At 43.1% G+C, this 17396-nt stretch overlaps 5 protein-coding genes across 5 annotated transcripts; 1 reads left to right on the top strand and 4 right to left on the bottom strand.

Annotated features, from left to right (window-relative positions):
* The first annotated feature begins 45 nt into the window (after positions 1-45).
* LOC108036132 (Golgi phosphoprotein 3 homolog sauron) lies at positions 46-5336 on the top strand. The gene is made up of 5 exons (XM_017112117.3): positions 46-833; positions 3501-3628; positions 3700-3818; positions 3883-4058; positions 4114-5336. Exons 1-5 carry the CDS (start codon positions 621-623, stop codon positions 4360-4362), a joined length of 885 nt encoding a protein of 294 aa, XP_016967606.1. The 5' UTR covers positions 46-620; the 3' UTR covers positions 4363-5336.
* Positions 5337-6148: 812 nt separating this feature from the next.
* On the bottom strand, positions 6149-11895 carry LOC108036104 (protein transport protein Sec24C). Its single transcript, XM_017112076.3, has 7 exons — positions 11327-11895; positions 9753-10727; positions 9233-9692; positions 9052-9167; positions 7978-8845; positions 7126-7916; positions 6149-7050 (listed from the first exon to the last, which is right to left on the bottom strand). Exons 1-7 carry the CDS (start codon positions 11576-11578, stop codon positions 6910-6912), a joined length of 3603 nt encoding a protein of 1200 aa, XP_016967565.1. The 5' UTR covers positions 11579-11895; the 3' UTR covers positions 6149-6909.
* A 364-nt stretch (positions 11896-12259) lies between these two features.
* LOC108036057 (endonuclease G, mitochondrial) lies at positions 12260-13444 on the bottom strand. Its single transcript, XM_017112000.3, has 2 exons — positions 13274-13444; positions 12260-13210 (listed from the first exon to the last, which is right to left on the bottom strand). The coding sequence occupies exons 1-2, from the start codon at positions 13442-13444 to the stop codon at positions 12368-12370; spliced, it is 1014 nt and encodes a 337-aa protein (XP_016967489.1). The 3' UTR covers positions 12260-12367.
* Positions 13445-13559: 115 nt separating this feature from the next.
* On the bottom strand, positions 13560-14614 carry LOC108036058 (endonuclease G, mitochondrial). The gene is made up of 2 exons (XM_017112001.3): positions 14396-14614; positions 13560-14342 (listed from the first exon to the last, which is right to left on the bottom strand). Exons 1-2 carry the CDS (start codon positions 14567-14569, stop codon positions 13560-13562), a joined length of 957 nt encoding a protein of 318 aa, XP_016967490.1. The 5' UTR covers positions 14570-14614.
* Positions 14615-14716: 102 nt separating this feature from the next.
* LOC108036062 (uncharacterized) lies at positions 14717-16033 on the bottom strand. The gene is made up of 2 exons (XM_017112005.3): positions 15761-16033; positions 14717-15537 (listed from the first exon to the last, which is right to left on the bottom strand). Exons 1-2 carry the CDS (start codon positions 15914-15916, stop codon positions 14746-14748), a joined length of 948 nt encoding a protein of 315 aa, XP_016967494.1. The 5' UTR covers positions 15917-16033; the 3' UTR covers positions 14717-14745.
* Positions 16034-17396: the final 1363 nt, after the last annotated feature.

Below are 17396 nucleotides of genomic sequence, written 5' to 3'. Positions count from 1 at the left end.
CTTTTGGGAACAGCTCCTCTCTAAAATCTTAACGCTTTCCAACACCGTCCAGGTGCAGTGCTCGAAAGTGCCGAAAGTATGTCACGTCGGAACGTCGAAAGCAACGACAAAAGACACAAATATTAGGAAAAAGCTTATTTTGCGCAGGCATTCGCACATCTCCAGTAAATGCAAGACCATGAAATTGCCTAATTAGTACGCGCCAGCAAATTGTAAGACAAATCGCCGAGTTTCCAGCGCAAGAATCCCCGAGCCAAGGCAGCAACAACGAGAAGCGCAGTTCAGAGGGCCACTGCAATTTTACGAGAGTGTGAAAAGTGCGTGTGTGCAAAAGAATACAAAGCAAAAAAAAAGAAAGGGGGGGGCAACGCAAGCGAAGCAGTGCAAACAACAACACACAAAAACACAAAATACCTACACAGAGAGAAAAGCGCAAAAAACACCCGCACACCCATACAGCTCCAGCGTCGAGTCAGCAAATTGTGCCACACACACAAAACGGAGAAAGAGGAAGAGGTGGCAGAAAAAAATAACAGCAACAGAGGTGCTCTTCTCACATCTCCAAAACTCCATCGAAAACTTTCCAAAACTCCAAATCCGCAAAGCTCCAAATCTCCGGAATGAATCGCTCCGATGGACTGGTGCGTCGCTCGGTGAAACCCCGGGAAAACGGGGGCGCCGAGGGCGGGCTGAATGCCAACACGCCGGATGACAACCAGGACGCACTGGACGGCCTCAAGGACCAGGAGGACAACATCGACGACGGCGACTCCAAGGAAACACGACTGACGCTCATGGAGGAGGTCCTGCTGCTGGGACTCAAGGACAAGGAGGTGCGTTTGGGTGGAGGAACCCAGTTTTCTTCCCTCCCCTTATCTCTTATCACCCTGCGATCCACTAATTAATTGGTTTCTTTCGCAACAACAAAGTCTTCTTCTTCACCTGTTAACAGGCGTTCGTCTCTCTCTCTCGTCTCGTTTTCTCTCTTTCGCAACCTTTTGTTTGGCCTTAAGTGCATCGTGGTCCATCTTCAGGCAGGGGCTTAGTTAAAAGGGGGTTGGCAAAGGGGTTACTAGGGGCCCAGTAAATTGCATAGTTTTTCGGATAAAATTAGAGCTTAAGACTACAAATTAGTACCCTTTATTGTAACTATAATGTTTTCTAATTGTAATTTTTACCTTATCTTATTGCTATATTTATTTTTTATATTTATCCATTTTTGGTATGGTATGGTAAAAACTGGAAAAGTAATTCAGTACACACCAAGTCATAAATATTTATCTTCAAAACTGAGTTGTAGTTCCCTTGTTTTACTTGTTTTAGGTTTCTATTATCTGCTTCATAGGAAGGAAAGTGCTTCCTTCTTTTAGTGACCAGTTCCAAAAGATAAGAGTGTAGATGATAATAGATAATTTTAAAAAGAACAAGGCCCAATCTTGACCACAAGGAAACCATTGTTCAAATTAAATGTAAACCCCCTCTATTATTTTTAAAAGATGATAATATTAAACAATTCTTTTAAAATTCCTGAAGTACTATCTCTAAAAAATATTTTCTTGTTACAATTTTATGGAAACCCCCTTTGATAGTTTTCAAAAATGAGTCCACCCATGCCTTACCAACTTCTCCTCAGCTTTTCCAGTTTGTTGAGCAATACACTATGAAATCTTTTGACCAGACTGGTGACTAATGCACAATTAGCCAGAGTGCCAACACCATTTTCCTAACAACTTTTGTTGTTGCAATAAATAAAAGTCGGGACGTACTATTTTAGGTTCTTATCGGACGGTTTTTCTAATCTGTTCAAACTGAAACGTGCTACTGCCCCCAGACGTTTTGTTTTAAAGTGGTTGTAGTATTTTTCTGCTTAAATAATAAAAGTCAAATAACTGGTTGAGAGAAAAATTCCATTAAAGTATGTAGTATTCATGTAATAAAACTCACTTAATTTAAAGTTTTCTAAGAAGTCTTTACCACTTGAGTAGTTCTTAAGAAGATAGCACCCACATATATTTCTTCGATTAGATAATATTACCGAAGTTAGTGTAGTCTTGGCTAAAATAACTCCGGCTAACAATCATTGCTCTTTAAAAACTTCACTCAAGCGAACTCGTCCCGGGGCGCTGAGAGCATTCCATCAAACGAGTTTTCCAATAAGTGGTTAATTTGCATACGATTGTAATATTCATAAATCTGCGTATATTTTTGGGATGATTGTCCGTAGAGCCGTGGAGAGAGAATCGCCATCCAAACGTGCCCCATCACTGCGAACCGGCAGATTCCCGATTCTCCATTGGATTCGCTTTTTGTGTTTCACTTGCCTCGCAGCTTTATCGCTCAATTGCCGTTCGCATACGTATAGCCTATAGAAATATGGCATGTGTGTGGCTTTCTGGGTGACACCACGTCTATTTGTTTTCATTATTTTGCCTGCAGTGTGTATGCCCACCCCCATTACCCCCACCCCCAATGGGGGACAGCGAGATGGAAGCAGTGGGACGTGTGCTTGTTGCTCGCTTTTGTTTTACATTCTTCCTCTTTGTGCTCTTATCAGAGACATTTTAACCATTTGGTTAATTGTTTGAGGAAGTACATACTACCCAAGTTCTCCCATCTAATTCCCATTTTTCTTTCGGGCCTTCTTATCACCAGTACGTCACTCATTTTTGAAATCATCCAATGTACTTGTAGACTCCAACCCATGCCACGAAATTGTGCTGATAAGAGACGTATTCCTTTATTGAACCTGCAAATGATTCACTTTTATTATTTTCTATTCGGAACGATACCTTATCGATGATTATATAAAATTGAATATCATGAAAGGTGTTTGTACGGGATTCTATTGGTCAAATATTGGCATAACTGCTTTTAATTATCTTTAATTTTCATGTATTGACAATTAGTTCATTATTATAAAAGGAAAACTTACAGACATCATATGTAGAAATATCTTTGATAAGCATTTTAGTTGTATCAGATCATGAAAGTTCTTAACAAGCGTTAATAAGTTTTGACAAGTTAAATGAAATTATCATTATATTTTACTGTAACACCCAACTTTAAAAATTCCATTGGGTTTTTAAAGCATTTCTTTTAGTCGTTCCTTTTACAATGTCATTTCCTATACCTGATAGGTAAGGCCTGAACCAACGCAAGTGTTTAATGTTTAAACAGCTGAATGTGGCCGTCTGAGAGCTTTACGACTTGGCAACGACTTAATTATTCATTTATTTCACTCCCAACAAATGTGAACAGACCAACGCTTTTTTATTTGTTTGATTCGCAGACATTTAAATTTCGAAACCTTGAAACATGGGAAAGTAACACTTAGTTATGGTTCTAAAAATAAAAATAGTAAATATTTATATAATATGTAGGTAGAATATTAAATATTTTATAAATATAACTTTGATGCTGACAGTTTTTAAATAAAAGTAATTTTTCCCCCCTTAAGATATTCATAGTAAAAATCTAATATCTTTTTTAATTATATTCAGGGCTACACGTCTTTCTGGAACGACTGCATATCAAGCGGTTTGCGCGGATGCATTCTCATAGAACTTGGACTGCGCGGTCGCGTGATGATTGAGAAGTCCGGAATGCGACGACGTGGCCTATGCACAAGGTATATACATAAAAACTAATCTGCTTATGCAGATCTCTAAAAAGCAAGCTCATTTATAATTTGTTTTACAGAAAATTGATTCTGAAATCGGATCAGCAGACGGGCGATGTTCTACTCGATGAGGCACTCAAACACATTAAGGAGACGGATCCCCCAGAGACGGTTCAGAGCTGGATTGAATATCTCAGTGGTATGTGTCTTCGATCGTACCAGATTTTGCCAAGGATATATAGTAATATCGATTGTTGTGGCAGGTGAAACCTGGAATCCATTGAAGTTGCGCTACCAGCTGAAAAACGTACGCGAACGTCTGGCCAAAAATCTGGTGGAGAAGGGGGTGCTCACAACGGAAAAGCAAAATTTTCTACTCTTCGACATGACGACACATCCGCTGAGCGATAATGTTGTCAAGTGTCGCCTGGTCAAGAAGGTTTGTGTTGAAGCTCAATGAAATTAGAAACAAAGTTAAAAATATATTCTTTTAGATTCAAGATTCTGTGCTCTCCAAGTGGGTGAACGATCCGCAGCGCATGGACAAGCGGATGCTGGCGCTAATCTTTCTAGCGCACGCCAGCGATGTGATTGAGAACGCTTTCGCGCCGCTGAACGATGACGACTACGAGGTGGCCATGAAGCGGGTGCGGGAGCTGCTGGATCTCGACTTCGAGGCGGAGTCGGCCAAGCCGAATGCAAACGAAATTCTGTGGGCGGTGTTCATGGCGTTTACGAAATAGAAGATCCTCAGATCCTCTCCGCTCCTCTCAATAGCACACATATACATCAACCCGAAACCGAGATACACACCCCACATCTGGAATACATTTCGCTGCTTTTGTTTTAGAAACTTTGCTGTGAGCGGAACCGAATCGGGCGATAGGATTTTCTTAGATGGCAACCACCCCAAATATCAGTTTCAGTAATATATATTTTTTAAGCGAGACTATAAAGCAGCCATACAGCCTATATAAATATATGTTAAACAAAACTGCAATAGTATCAATCAACTACTCCATTGTCCCTTGTTCTTTTTTGCTGTTCCTCGAACATTTTGACATAACAATGTTTTCCAAACGTATTGAGTAAGTTGTGTTCCACGGCAAGTAGAGTTTAGTTGATTATTTCTCTTGCAATGCTAATCAAAATGTAAGATGAAGAATTCAAAGCTGCAGCATTGTTTTTGTAATTATATATCTAATACTAATTGTAAGCCAACAAAAAAAAAAAAGAAAGAAAAACTGATAGTCTGGGCAAGCTGCGTGCAAATGTCTTTTGTCAAACATCCTATATATATTTTAATTCAAATTTCCAATTGTGTGTTTAATTGTCACGTATATTTGAGTACTTTCCAATGATTTGATTGCGCGACGAAAATTAGTTTTAAACGTTTCTCGAGCTCCGCAATTTTACCTTAGTCGAACATGATTACACACAGTATGCACACCCACCCACATGAACAGACAGACAAATTCACAAGGAGCGACATTCAATCTAGGCAATGTTTTAATTTAAATTGTTATTGAATTTCGGGAACATTGAAGTTGAAAATACCTTTTCTAACTGCTAAAAGATAAATTAATAACGACGAGAAGTGGACAACAATAGAAGAGAAAAAATTATGTAAATGTAAAATGTGCACGTCAAATAATAATAATTCTTAGATATTTAAAGGCCTAATAAAATACAGATATAAAATATATAAACGACAAAACATTGAGAATTTTTTGGAAACTGGTGGTGTGTAGAAAATGGTTTTTATTTATTTCATGAAACACTTTATTAAACATAATTTGCATTTATTTCAGAAATGGATAGTAATATCTACAAAAAAAAAAAAAATACATTTTTAAAAATACTCATTTAAAGACACTTTGTTTTACTAGCTTTCCAGCTTCCGTCGATGGCAGCAAGTGTCAGGACATCAAGGAGAAACCAATTTACACACTTTGTGTTCCTGACACTTGACCTTCGAGAAGACTAAATTCGTATAAAATGTAACATGGTTTTCACAATTGAAGCCGGATATCGTAGATGTGAGGTTTATGCCGATGGTAGCAAGTGTCAGGACATCAAGTAAAAATTAATTTATACTCCTTGGAGTCCTGACACTTGACCTTCGGCGGGCCTGAAGTTCCGAGAGCTCTGTTTGCCTCAAGAACCAAGCTTGGACTGAGGTGCCGAAAAGAATTGTCTCAATGGAAACCCAAAAATGTTGTGACTTCGAAAGACTTATAAAACCTGATAATAGAGGGGACACTAAAGGTCAAATGGGCATCTATATTAAGACTTAATCGTTCTTATCAGAACTAGTTATACTTGAACTTCTATATATACAAGTTTCTCCTTACTAAAAAGTCTAAGCTTTAATAATTAATTAAGGCAGACGAATATTTTATAATTTAAAAACACCCAGTTTTTTCAAAAATCCTAAATCCCCCCATTAGGGGATAAGAATAAGTGTATTCTTATTCCTTTAATCTCTTTTTTTAATTGCTCTGCCTGTAAAATAAAACACAATTCACCTTTCGCTTTTTAATAAAGAGTTTTTATTCCGTTTTTCGTACTCAATAAACGTTTTTTCGTTTTGCACAGTTTTTGTTTTCCTTTCGATAGCAGGAGGGGGCGATATACCATATAAGTCGAATAATTCTCACACGAAACATTTAGGTTATAATATAATAATCTTTCCATGACATAAAGTATGATAAAAAGCAGGGCGCAGCGCACAAATTATTGCAAAAATACATTAAAATAAACATCGGTTGGGCCAAAAGGGAAGTAAACGAAGTAGTGCTCTTATACTATCCATTATAATCAACTAGTAGTTTTCAACTGTGGGAAATTTGCAAGTAATTTGTAATTACAATTAAACATTGCCTGGAATTTCGTAAGAGAATAATTTTTTCTAAGTAATTTTGCAGATCAGCAGTTGCCTTGTTTAACAAATGTTCTGTTTTAAGCGCAGCGCTCAAAAAATACATACAAATATATATATATTTAAAGTATTAAAGTAAAACAATGCAAAATGTGAACTTTAATAAAATTAATGGAAGAATAAGCTCAAAATGATAGCCATTAATGAATATATATGTATATGTATTTTTATTTAAATATAATTGAAGTTCCATCAGCTGTCTGCTTTGCTCTTGATCCTTAACCAACTGCTCCTCCTACTTGCCGAGGCGACTGCGCATGGACGAGAGGCGACGCATCCGAGCTCTGTTTTGGGAATAGCTGTCCGCCCACCGCTGCTCGGGCTTGTACGCGCCAGAGTAGCCGGCGTGCTAACTCAGCAGATCCTTGATCTCCTTGTGCATGTGACACAGGAAATCCACGTAGCTGGCCGAGCCGTCTGTGCCGCGGTCCTCGACGAGGAAGTGTCGGAACACGCTCTCCAGCTTGTCGTTTTGTCGCAGCCAGGTGATCTGAAGAAGAGGTTAAAAGAATTACTCATTTGCAAAAACAAGAAAAAACTTCTTTATCAAGAAAAAAATACACACCCTCATGTAGCGTGATCGCTCCTTCATGATCTGCTCCAGAATGCCGTGGATGCGCTTGGCCAGCGGCGTCTCTGGCACAATGTTGAACCGCTCCAGGGCGAGCTGCTGCAGTCCCTGGACGCCAAAGACAGACTGCACAAAGTTGGGTGACAGGGACTGGCCCAGCCAGACGAACAGGTGCACACCATTCTCCAGGATGTAGGCGCCATCCTCTTGCGTCTTTTCATGCGTGCAGCGAACGGGAGTCGGCAAATCCGTCTCCTCGGGCACAACGTTGTGGATGGGAATGAAACGGGGATACAGGTAGCTGACGGATTGATTCAGATCCATGGACAAAATAAACTGAATGACATAGGATCGATCGTCCAGCGTCATATCCGATCCGCCGGAAATAGCATCGTTTTTCAGCAAACACGAGGCATACAGCGGCAGCAGTTTGAGGCACTCGGGAAGGATAAGTTGGCCGGCGGAAGTGGGCGAGGTGCAGTGCTTGCGGTAGCAGGCCAGGATCTGCGCCGATCGATGGATCAGGTTATCCTTCACCTGCTTGGGCGTGTGCTCCATCAGCTTGAAGCAGGCTTGCTTGGCGAAGAACAGCATCATGGCGTCCAGGTCACAGCTCTTGAAGACTTCCGCAATCGTCGTGGTCACGCGAAGTGCCAGATTAAGGACACGCAGACGCCTCTGACCGCTGCAGGAGGTGTACAGCAGAGCCACCTGAAGGTACACGTTCTCCTCCGGCGGCAGCTTGTCGTCATGCTTGATCTCAATGCACACCGACTTGGTGGCGTCTGTAAAAAAGAGACAATTATTTACTTCATTTGGAATTAATACAGGATGATGGCTACATACCAATACTGGCCAGTTCCACATCAGTGGTATTGGACATGAAGAAGTGGCCGTAGAACTCCGTGGGTCGGATGCCCGCCGATGTGCGCACCCTCATCACCGCATCGAAGGCAATAGGTCGCGATACGTTCTTAATGATATCCTGGATCAGACGCTTGCCATCAATGTCCGCCTGGAAGTAGGTGTACTTGAACACCTCGCCTCCAGTCAACCGCGAAACCTGTCCGATAGTGGCCAGGTCGATGTACGCATTGTTGAACACAAACAAATCCACGGAACATCCTTGCTGAACGCACTCCTGACCCAATGTGTTGTAAGCCGTAGTTTGCGGGGTGAGCACGGTCTTCTCCTTATCCGTGCCCAGGAGTTTGCGGTCATCGCGATTCTTCAGCTTGCCAGGTGCCTCCGCAATGGGTAGCGTTGAGTTAAACACCAACAGCTTTCCGGATGCGTTGGAAGCCTTGAGTGCCTCCAAACCCGCTTGAATGGCAGGGTACAGGATCGTTTCCGTTTCCTTGGTGTCCGCAAACATGCGGGGAATCTCCTCCATCAGAGCATCGATTACAGCTGCCGACTCCTCTGGGTGACACAAGAATCCATCGAGCAGCGGCATGAACATCTCCTGGACATCGCCCACAACCATCATTTGGGGCTGGGCCAGACTGCTCTTGATGTTGTAGAAATGCACGGTGCTGTTGTACGTGATGAAACCCACTCGCACCTTGGATTTATCTTGACCTTGGTCGACTGGCAAATGCTTGAGTATGTTCTTGATCTGGGAGCACAGCAGGTGAACCAGTCCCGATTTCACGGTATTGTAGGAGACGTCGATGATGAAGATGAAGGCGGGAACCTCCGGGGGAGTGTTGTTCTGTGGAGGGACAAATGGGATTGTCATTCCTCAGAAAAACACAAAATGTATACAAAATAGATGCCATATGTTGAACATCTTTAATTGAATGCGTTTAAAAATCTTGCCCTACTTTGAAGAAAGCTATTTTTAAAAGCATTCAACCATTTTGTATAAACATTTTTCAGTGCGTAGGGTTTTTGTATAAAGGGAGAGTAAAGTTTTACCCGGCAATAATCCTTGGTGGCCAGGAACTCATAAGTGCCCAGCAGCAACTCGGGTCTTTCATGCTTGTCCACACGCTGACCAGTGTGATCCAGATGCTGGTAGTAGTCGGGGTGAACTGGAAGGTAAAATAATTTTCATTAAGTTGCTTTCCTTTTCATCATTTCCTCAAGGAACACTCACCCTCCGAGGTAACTTTGCACATCAGACACTGGAATCTACGTCCGGCATCCACGAACTGCATGTTGGGCGACATGTACGCCTTACATCTGTTGCAACGGATTGGTCCCATGTCGCCAAAGTTCACAATTGGTGGCTCCATTTCCCCCTCTGCAATCTTGGCCAACGGCGAGATGTTGATCGTCAAGGGTAGAGCTGTGGTCTTGAGAAGTTCACCGGTGTTGGGGATGCAGTAGAGCGAGGAGCGCAGGAAGCGCGGTGATGAGTTGCCTTGGTCGTGAACCACGAACTTGGTGGTCACCAATGGAGGCAGCAGACCCGGCTGATTGGTCACAAAGGGTCCGCCGGCCTGACGTTGATTTTCAATCATCACCTGGATTGGATTCGGCATTTGGTCGGGATCCAGGCGACGTGGCTGTGGTGCCTGCTGGTACATGTTCCCTGCACCCGGCATGGGAGGTTGCTAAAAGAGATTGGAAGTAGTTAAAACTTGGCTGCTATTTAAAAGAATCCTCTAACTTACATTAAAACCTGGACGTCCTGGCTGGCCTGGATAGCCGCCACCTGGCTGCGGTGGATATCCTGGTGCTCCTGGCTGTTGTCCCGGCTGTGGTGGATATCCGGGCATGGGCTGCTGACCGGGTTGCGGTGGATAGCCCGGCTGTTGACCCGGATATCCCGTCTGCGGTGCTCCGAACTGTGGCGGAGCTGCTGCTTGTTGCCCTGGATGTGGCGGTGGTGCTCCAGGGTAGCCTCCGGGAGCCTGTCCTGGATAGCCACCTGGATAACCGCCTGGTTGGGGTGCTCCATAAGGTGCTCCTGGCTGCGGGGGCAAGCCCGGTTGGGATTGGGGTGGCAGGCCAGGCTGTTGTGGGGGAAATCCCGGCTGCTGCAATGGTAACCCTGGTTGCTGCAATGGAGGAATTCCCTGCTGCTGCTGTGCCGGCAGTCCGGGCTGCGTGTAGGTCGGAGGAGCGGCTCCAGGGGGCAGCTGAGGTTGTCCAGGTCGCGAACTGGGCACTCCAAAGGGGCTGGGGGCTGGCTGGGAGGTGGGAATCTGACCGGGAAGTGGTGGCTGCCCTGGCAATTGCGGTTGTCCGGGAAGAGTCTGCTGGGAGGAACCAGCTCCAGGAACTGGAGGCTGACCAGAAGCTGCTCCGGGCGTAGCTGCTTTCGGAGGCGGCATGTGCGGCAGGCCCGCCAAACTGGCGCTGTTCAAGCTCATCTGGTTAATCCCACTGGGCACGCTCTGAGGCGTGCTGCTGGGCGGAAGGGCTCCGTTAACATAGCCACCAGCTTGCGACGATGGTGGAGCACCGTACGCAGCGTTGTTGTTGTTGGTTGGGGGTGGAGCCGCATTCGAGTTGAACTGATTGAAACCGGTTGGCGGTGGTGCAGCAGCAGCGGCGGGAGCTCCTTGCGGGAGTGGTGGCTTCAGGGGATTGGCCCCAACACCACCGGCGCCGCTCACACTCAACCCGCCCATCGACGTGGCCAGCTGAAAGAGAGAATGGTTTTTGTAAGTTCACTTGGTTGTTTTTCTTATCTACAAGCTCGGCTTCACTCTTCTATTATGAAATCACGGATGACCTCTTTTGCTGAACGAAGTGCTCACGGCTTATCAGGGGGCATTTCTAAGTGTACACTTTGAAAGATACCTTTAAGTAAGTGCCAAAAATCGTAGTTGTTTTCTTTGGTATACTAATAATCTGGCTTCAAGAGGTCAAAGTGGTCTAGTAATTAAGAGAGTCACGTCATCCGGTAAGACTTTTGCGAAATTCAATGTTTGTTTACAATCTAGGGTCCTTATAACTTGTAACTACCTCAAGATTAAATAATTTTTATATTATTTGTACGATAAACTAACTAAAACTAGTGCTTCTATATAACTAAAAAGATCAGATATGGGATTACTATATCACAAAGTCAATCTGTGCAGTTTTGTTTTATCCTATTGGAATCTAGTCCCTATAAATACCCTTCCATTGTATCATTATATTGAAACATCTAATCCCGACAAGCTTTAGGGATCTGGAACTATTGAGTCCTGACCCGTCACCAGGAAGGCCTGGCACACCAAATGGCTATCGCATTCACCTGCTGCTGGTAGTTGCCATTGAGGTACGACTGTGGTGCCGCTGACGTTGGTGGTGGTGCTCCATACTGTGGTTGTTGCTGCTGCTGCTGCGGCGGAGGCAGTTGTTGTTGCTGCGGCGGCTGCTGCTGCTGCTGTTGCGGCGGTTGTTGTTGCGGTGGCCAGCCTCCGGGAACCGACGGAGGAGGAGCCCCAAACTGGGGCTGTTGCTGCTGGAATTGCGTGGGCGGTGGCCCGTACAGGTTGGGATTCATTTCCTAGCCGGATTGCTGTCCGTTCTGTGTAATGAAGAGAGTCGCAAGCTAAGGCACCAAACAACTTTCACGCGAATTGGAGAGAAAACACACGGGATGGCTCAAAGTTCGCCACGGCGATTGGACAAGTTCGGGGGCTGCTCGGCCGGATTCCTGACCACTAACTCCACGATTTTGGCCACTCGGTGTTGGCCTCCACTCTTGACGGCCGCGGCGCACGAGTCGCTGGTTGAAAAACAAAATAAGTTTCGAGCTAAACGAACTTCCACGTCAGTCCCCTAATGATTTTTTTGCTCTTCTTGCTGCCACGTATAGTAGTGTGCGTAAACACGAAATTGCAGTGTTGGGAAGCACCAACATTGGTGGTATTAAAATACTAAATTATTTGAACGCTGTTAAATAACGGCTAACCATTAACAGCGCCGCTGTTAGCTAACAGCGCAGATTTATGATGGGCACTGAGGTGGCACAAAATAATGGAGTGACGTCACAAAAAGTGAGGGATTAAATATATGTTGGTTTTTATTACCTGTAAAACTATTAAACAGAAAAAATTAACAATTTAATTTTGAAATAAAAATTTTTTTTGCAAATTATAAGAGACAATTTAAAATGTTTTTAGCTTCAGTAATTATTTAAGCAACATGTTTATGATTCTTAAGATTATGTAAAACAACAAAGTTATTCACTATACATTTTATTTTTTAAGCCGTTTATGAACAGTTAATTTTAAAAAATCTTATTTTCTCAAAATTATTGATGCTTAAATTATGCTGTTAGAAACATACTTTAAAACTCCTTTATTTCCTTATCGGCAGGAAGTCTTATTAGTGGTTCGGAAATCTCCTCGAATCGTCCCGCCCAGGCCCTAGGGTCCACCTTAAAAGACTTCTTATCGAACTGCACAACGGGCTGCAGGACTTTGTTGAACTTTAGCCCCGTGAAACGCTCTATTTCGTCAATCTTGGCCCGGTGATCGCTCAACTTTCCGCCCACCATTCGGCTGTTTTCGATGATGTATCCCTCCATAAAAGGATACAGTCCCGGGACTCGGCTCTCCACGATCAGGATTTTAAAGTAGTGCGATGGCACTGGCATTGGCACCCAGTCAAACACCTCGTATTTCATCGTCCATTTGCCATTCTCGTGACAGGAGGGTGTGTAAATCGGTCCAGTGTAAGTGTACACTGAGCCAAACTCCTTGGCCTTGGTGGCCACATACTTCTCCAGATCGTTCCATATTTTCCGCTTGAATACCTTGCAGATCTTCATCGAGCCGCTGCTCAAGACATAGACATCATTGTAGCGAAGATTCAGGGTGCTATAGCCGCCTTCATCGGACGCCATTTTTTGGTAGTCCCCCCGGAAGTGCTCACAGATCCATCTGGGGGCATTGGTGCACATATCCTGCGCAACAACGTAGTCCTTGTGGACGTACAAGTTCTCCGTGCTGGGGAGTCCGTATTTGATGAGGTCCAGCAGATCTGTTGTGGTGGCCGAGTCAGTTTTTAGCATTAGAGCAGCGCTCACGAAATCGAAAATCGGGGATACTACCAATTCCCTGAACTTGTCAGCCAAGGAAGTGGAACTATTCCACAAACGGGTTTCATGATCTGTCCTAAAGGTAGACAGCTTTTGGTGAAATAAAAATAACCTATTAATAATATAGTAGGTATTTATATTACTATCACTCACCATGGGATACAACTTATGGCGGTGATGGTAAACATAGGGATCCCTGCGAATCTGCTGGAAAAGCTGCCTTATGGACGCCTCTTGCTGAACAAAGGCACCGCACACAAAGCCTGTAATTCCCGCCAGGGCACATAGAGCCCATTGATGAGCCCTCGATTCGTTCATGGACATAACTAGGGTCTACAATAATTTGGTGTACTGTTGTAAGATAGTATCTTATGAATATAATTTGGAAGATATGTCAGTTTTTAAGATAAGGCCTACTTGTTAAGTTCTAATCCTATTTTTAAGCAAACTCCCGAAAAACCTGCGATTCACTGGGATAATTGCTGCCGAATAGAGCACTCCTCCTCAGTCCATCGAAGAACTTAAGACCCGCATAGTGCTCGATCTCCCGAATGTCGCAGAGAAAGGAGCGAAGTGTCAGACCATCGGGTATGGGAGCATTGGGTAGGACGTAACCCTCCATATAGGGTTTGCCCAGATGGAGTTTTGATTCCACCATGATCACCTTAAAGAAGTGCGTGGGAACTGCTACCATGTTCAATCCTATCATTTCATACTCCACACCCAGTTTACCCCCCGGTCTCTGTTTGGGCTTATAAAGCGGTCCAGTGCAAACGAAGACGGAACCAAATCGATGGACTAGGTTCCGAACATACCTTTCCAAATTGTTCCAAGCCCCACGATTGAAACCCTGACCAATTTGCGGGGCAATATTCGTGAGAAAGAACGTGTCCTGGCAGTGATTCTGCTGTAAGTGGTGATTCCCCGCGGCTGCCAAGTGTCCTCGATCGAATCCTGATCTCCGATAGTCGGTCAATTCGGAGCGAAAGTTTGAGGGAACACTCATGTCCGCTTGGTATGGGTTGCGACCACGTCTTCTTGCTTGAGAGTGGATGTTGTCCACCTGGAGATGCTCACACACCCAGTGGGCAACTCGATTGCGGCGATCGTAGGAGAGCACAAAGTCACTATACAGACGTAAGTCGTCGAGCCCTGGAAACCCGTACTTCATGATTTGTCTCATCCGGTGATCGGCCTCATCGTGGGTCTCAAAGAAAGTAAACTGGGGGAATAATGGTTTAAAATCAATTATAGAATTTTCCTTTGCTCACCCACCACTTCATTAATTTTGGGGCTGACATAGTAGGCATAGGGATCCTTTTCAATTATTTTCTGCAAGCGTTTTCTGGCATCAGTGTGCTGGAAATACATTCCACCCACAAAGGAGGCACAGAGTGCAGTCACTCCAAGGACTATACCTAGTCCAAGGAGCTTCCATTTTTGCTCCATATGATATGATACCTACCCACCTTTAAAGGTAAACTGTTAATGTTTTTAAATCTAAAGGGTTTTCCAAGGCTAACATTATTTTTTCCAAGCCCTACCTTCTAATATTTAACAAAACTTTGATAATAAACTAAGTAATATTCCCAAAGATTTTCTTCAAACATGTATTTATTTATTTCCTACGACTTAGTAGATGCGATGGCACTGCGATTGGCAAAATTACTGGTCACTGGGCTGTTTACAGAACTAGTGAGAGGACTGTTTAATGGATGGGCTGCTGAACCGGTTACTTGGGTGTTGACAAAGTTGCGGTCTAGGCCCTCGAAAAAGCGCAGACCCGTGGCATTTTCTATATCCCGGATATCGCTGAGTAGGGTCTTCAGTTCGACATTATTGTTCAGCGGAGTGTTGGGCATCACATAGGCCTCCGCATACGGAATGGAATTACCCTCAAACTTTGGATCGATAACGAGGATCTTGAAGAAATGCGTCGGCACGGCCACCATGGTCCTCTCTTCCGTTTGGAACTCCAGGAACCAACTATTGGACTTCAGCTCACGGGGCAAGTAAATGGATCCGGTGTATACGTATACGGTGCCATGTTTCTGGCTCATCTCATCCACGTACTTCAGCAATCGGTCCCAAACGGTGAGGTTAAATCCACGGTTCAAAAAGGGTTTGATGTTGGATAGGAAAAACACCCTAGAGGCCTCCGACTGGTCGAAGGCTCCAGCTGGCGCCACAGATGAGGAGTCGCCATAGAATAGACGATCCGACAGTTCCACCCGCTCACACATCCACTGAACTGCGGAGTTTCGGCGATCGAAGGACGTGACAAAGTCATAGGTCTCATTTAGGCTAATATCATTTGTGCTGGGGAAGCCGTACTTCATGATCCCGCCCAGCTTGTGGCAGCCATCGGGTTCCAAGTCCGATTCTTTGCCATCGGCTCTTACAGTAAAGATTCCCAGCTGGAAAATGGGGTTATTAAGGGAGGGTTAAAAGTAAGTAAAAACTATACTTTATTCAAAGAGTATCTTAAGATAGGTATCTAAATATGTTATTTCTCATTGAGATAGTAATATAATCTAGTATAAGCTATATCATATCATATATATTTTATAATATTATGATTTCATTGACTATTGGAGATGTGATATAAGGATTTCATAACACCCATATATCATTGCTTACCAATGCGTACAGCTTTCTTCTTATAAAGTAGGCATGTGGATTTCGCTGTTCCAATCTTCTGATATTTCTCATCACATCAATGTGCTGATAATAGGCTCCCAGGGCGAAAAAAGAGCCGGCTGTGGCCAATATACCAAGTATGCCCTTCACAGGCATTTTCAACCTTCCAATGTATCAACTAATAAATTTGGAGTTTTTAGGAAGGAAATTTGTAAAAAGAAAGGTAATTGATGTGTTTAGTTTAGTCGGAAAAAAACCTATGAGTTGTGTGTGAAAACTAACTTTGTTGTGCATTAAATTCGGGACACTCCCCCCGAAAAACCTGACTTTCCCTGCAGTTAATCTTTAAAGTTTCCTTGTCCAAGTCCAAACTTGACTGCACTTGCCAACTGCATTAAGTCAATAGAAAAAGTTGCAGTCATCGTTGTAGAGTCCAAAACTAAAAAGTCCTGAGGACAAAACATCTCCCATTCCAGCTTTCTGCCCCCCGAACCATATAATAAGCGTTTTTGGGGCTATGCCTGACTAAACCAAAAGCGGCGTCAAGATTTATTCTCGAAATCTCGTCGTACTTTGTTATGCTTAAAAATGTTAGTTGTGGATTTACAGTTTTTCCGTTTTCCATGACCAGAAAACTTTTTCCCCCTGCTTTGGAACTTTGAGCGGTGAAGTGGTGGGAAAGCGGAGAGAAATTATAGGGGGTGGTCGAGAGGGCTTTGCTTATGCAGGAGATGATTTTAACAAATTTAAAAATATAATTTTGATTTTAAATGTGGCTCAAAGGAGCATCAATCAATAGAGAGGTCTCGGATAAATAGAGGTGTGATTATGCAATCTTTTATCACTTATATTATTAAAGTATTTGACGAGGGTTTGCTTATGCTGAAGACGGATTTTTATTGTTAAAACTAAGGTAAGGTTAAGTATTTTAAATTGGTGTATATTCTAACAAATTTTAGGTTTAATTTTTTAAAGGTAGTCTTAAGGAACTCCAATCAACAACTTTTTCACGAATAAATAGAAGTGCGATTCTTAAATCTATAGTTTTCTGCAAGTTTTAGGAATTTCTTATGCAAGAGATGAAATATTATTGTTAAAATTATTTTATAGTTGTTCCTATTTTTAAAAAATTAGATATTTTATTTTGTTTTTCAAACGACATTTTTTACCGAGTATATAAAGGTGAGATAAATATTTTATCCACAACTTAAGTTTTGGATGATTATTATGCTAAGGATTTTACTTTTAAACCATAGTTCTATAGAGCTGAATCCCAAAGATTTTTCCGAATAAAGGCACTGATTCATGGATTATGAAATCTTCAATCAATAAATATTAAAGTTTTCCACGCTTATCCAAGGATGCCTTAATGTATATGTACCCTTCTTAAAGGAACCCCACTTCACTTTTAATCTTTGGGGAAGTTGGTGAGCGAAACTTAGAAAGAACTTTTGTCGACACATGACAAAGGTTTAATGGAAGGGCGCCAAAGTACAGCAAAATTCTTCGGTTCTGTGAGTCAAGTCCCCAAATGTCCGTTGCCCAAGAACCCAATTCTGATTTCACCTCCAACCCCACATTTTCTACTTCACATCCGTTCTCCGTTTGAGTTAGCCGCGAGGCATTGCCAATTAAT

Source organism: Drosophila biarmipes, chromosome 2L, assembly GCF_025231255.1.
Source record: "Drosophila biarmipes strain raj3 chromosome 2L, RU_DBia_V1.1, whole genome shotgun sequence".
Classification (NCBI taxonomy): Eukaryota; Metazoa; Arthropoda; class Insecta; order Diptera; family Drosophilidae; genus Drosophila; species Drosophila biarmipes.
The sequence above is the reverse complement of the archived record's forward strand: the minus strand, read 5'-3'. Positions and strand labels throughout refer to the sequence as shown.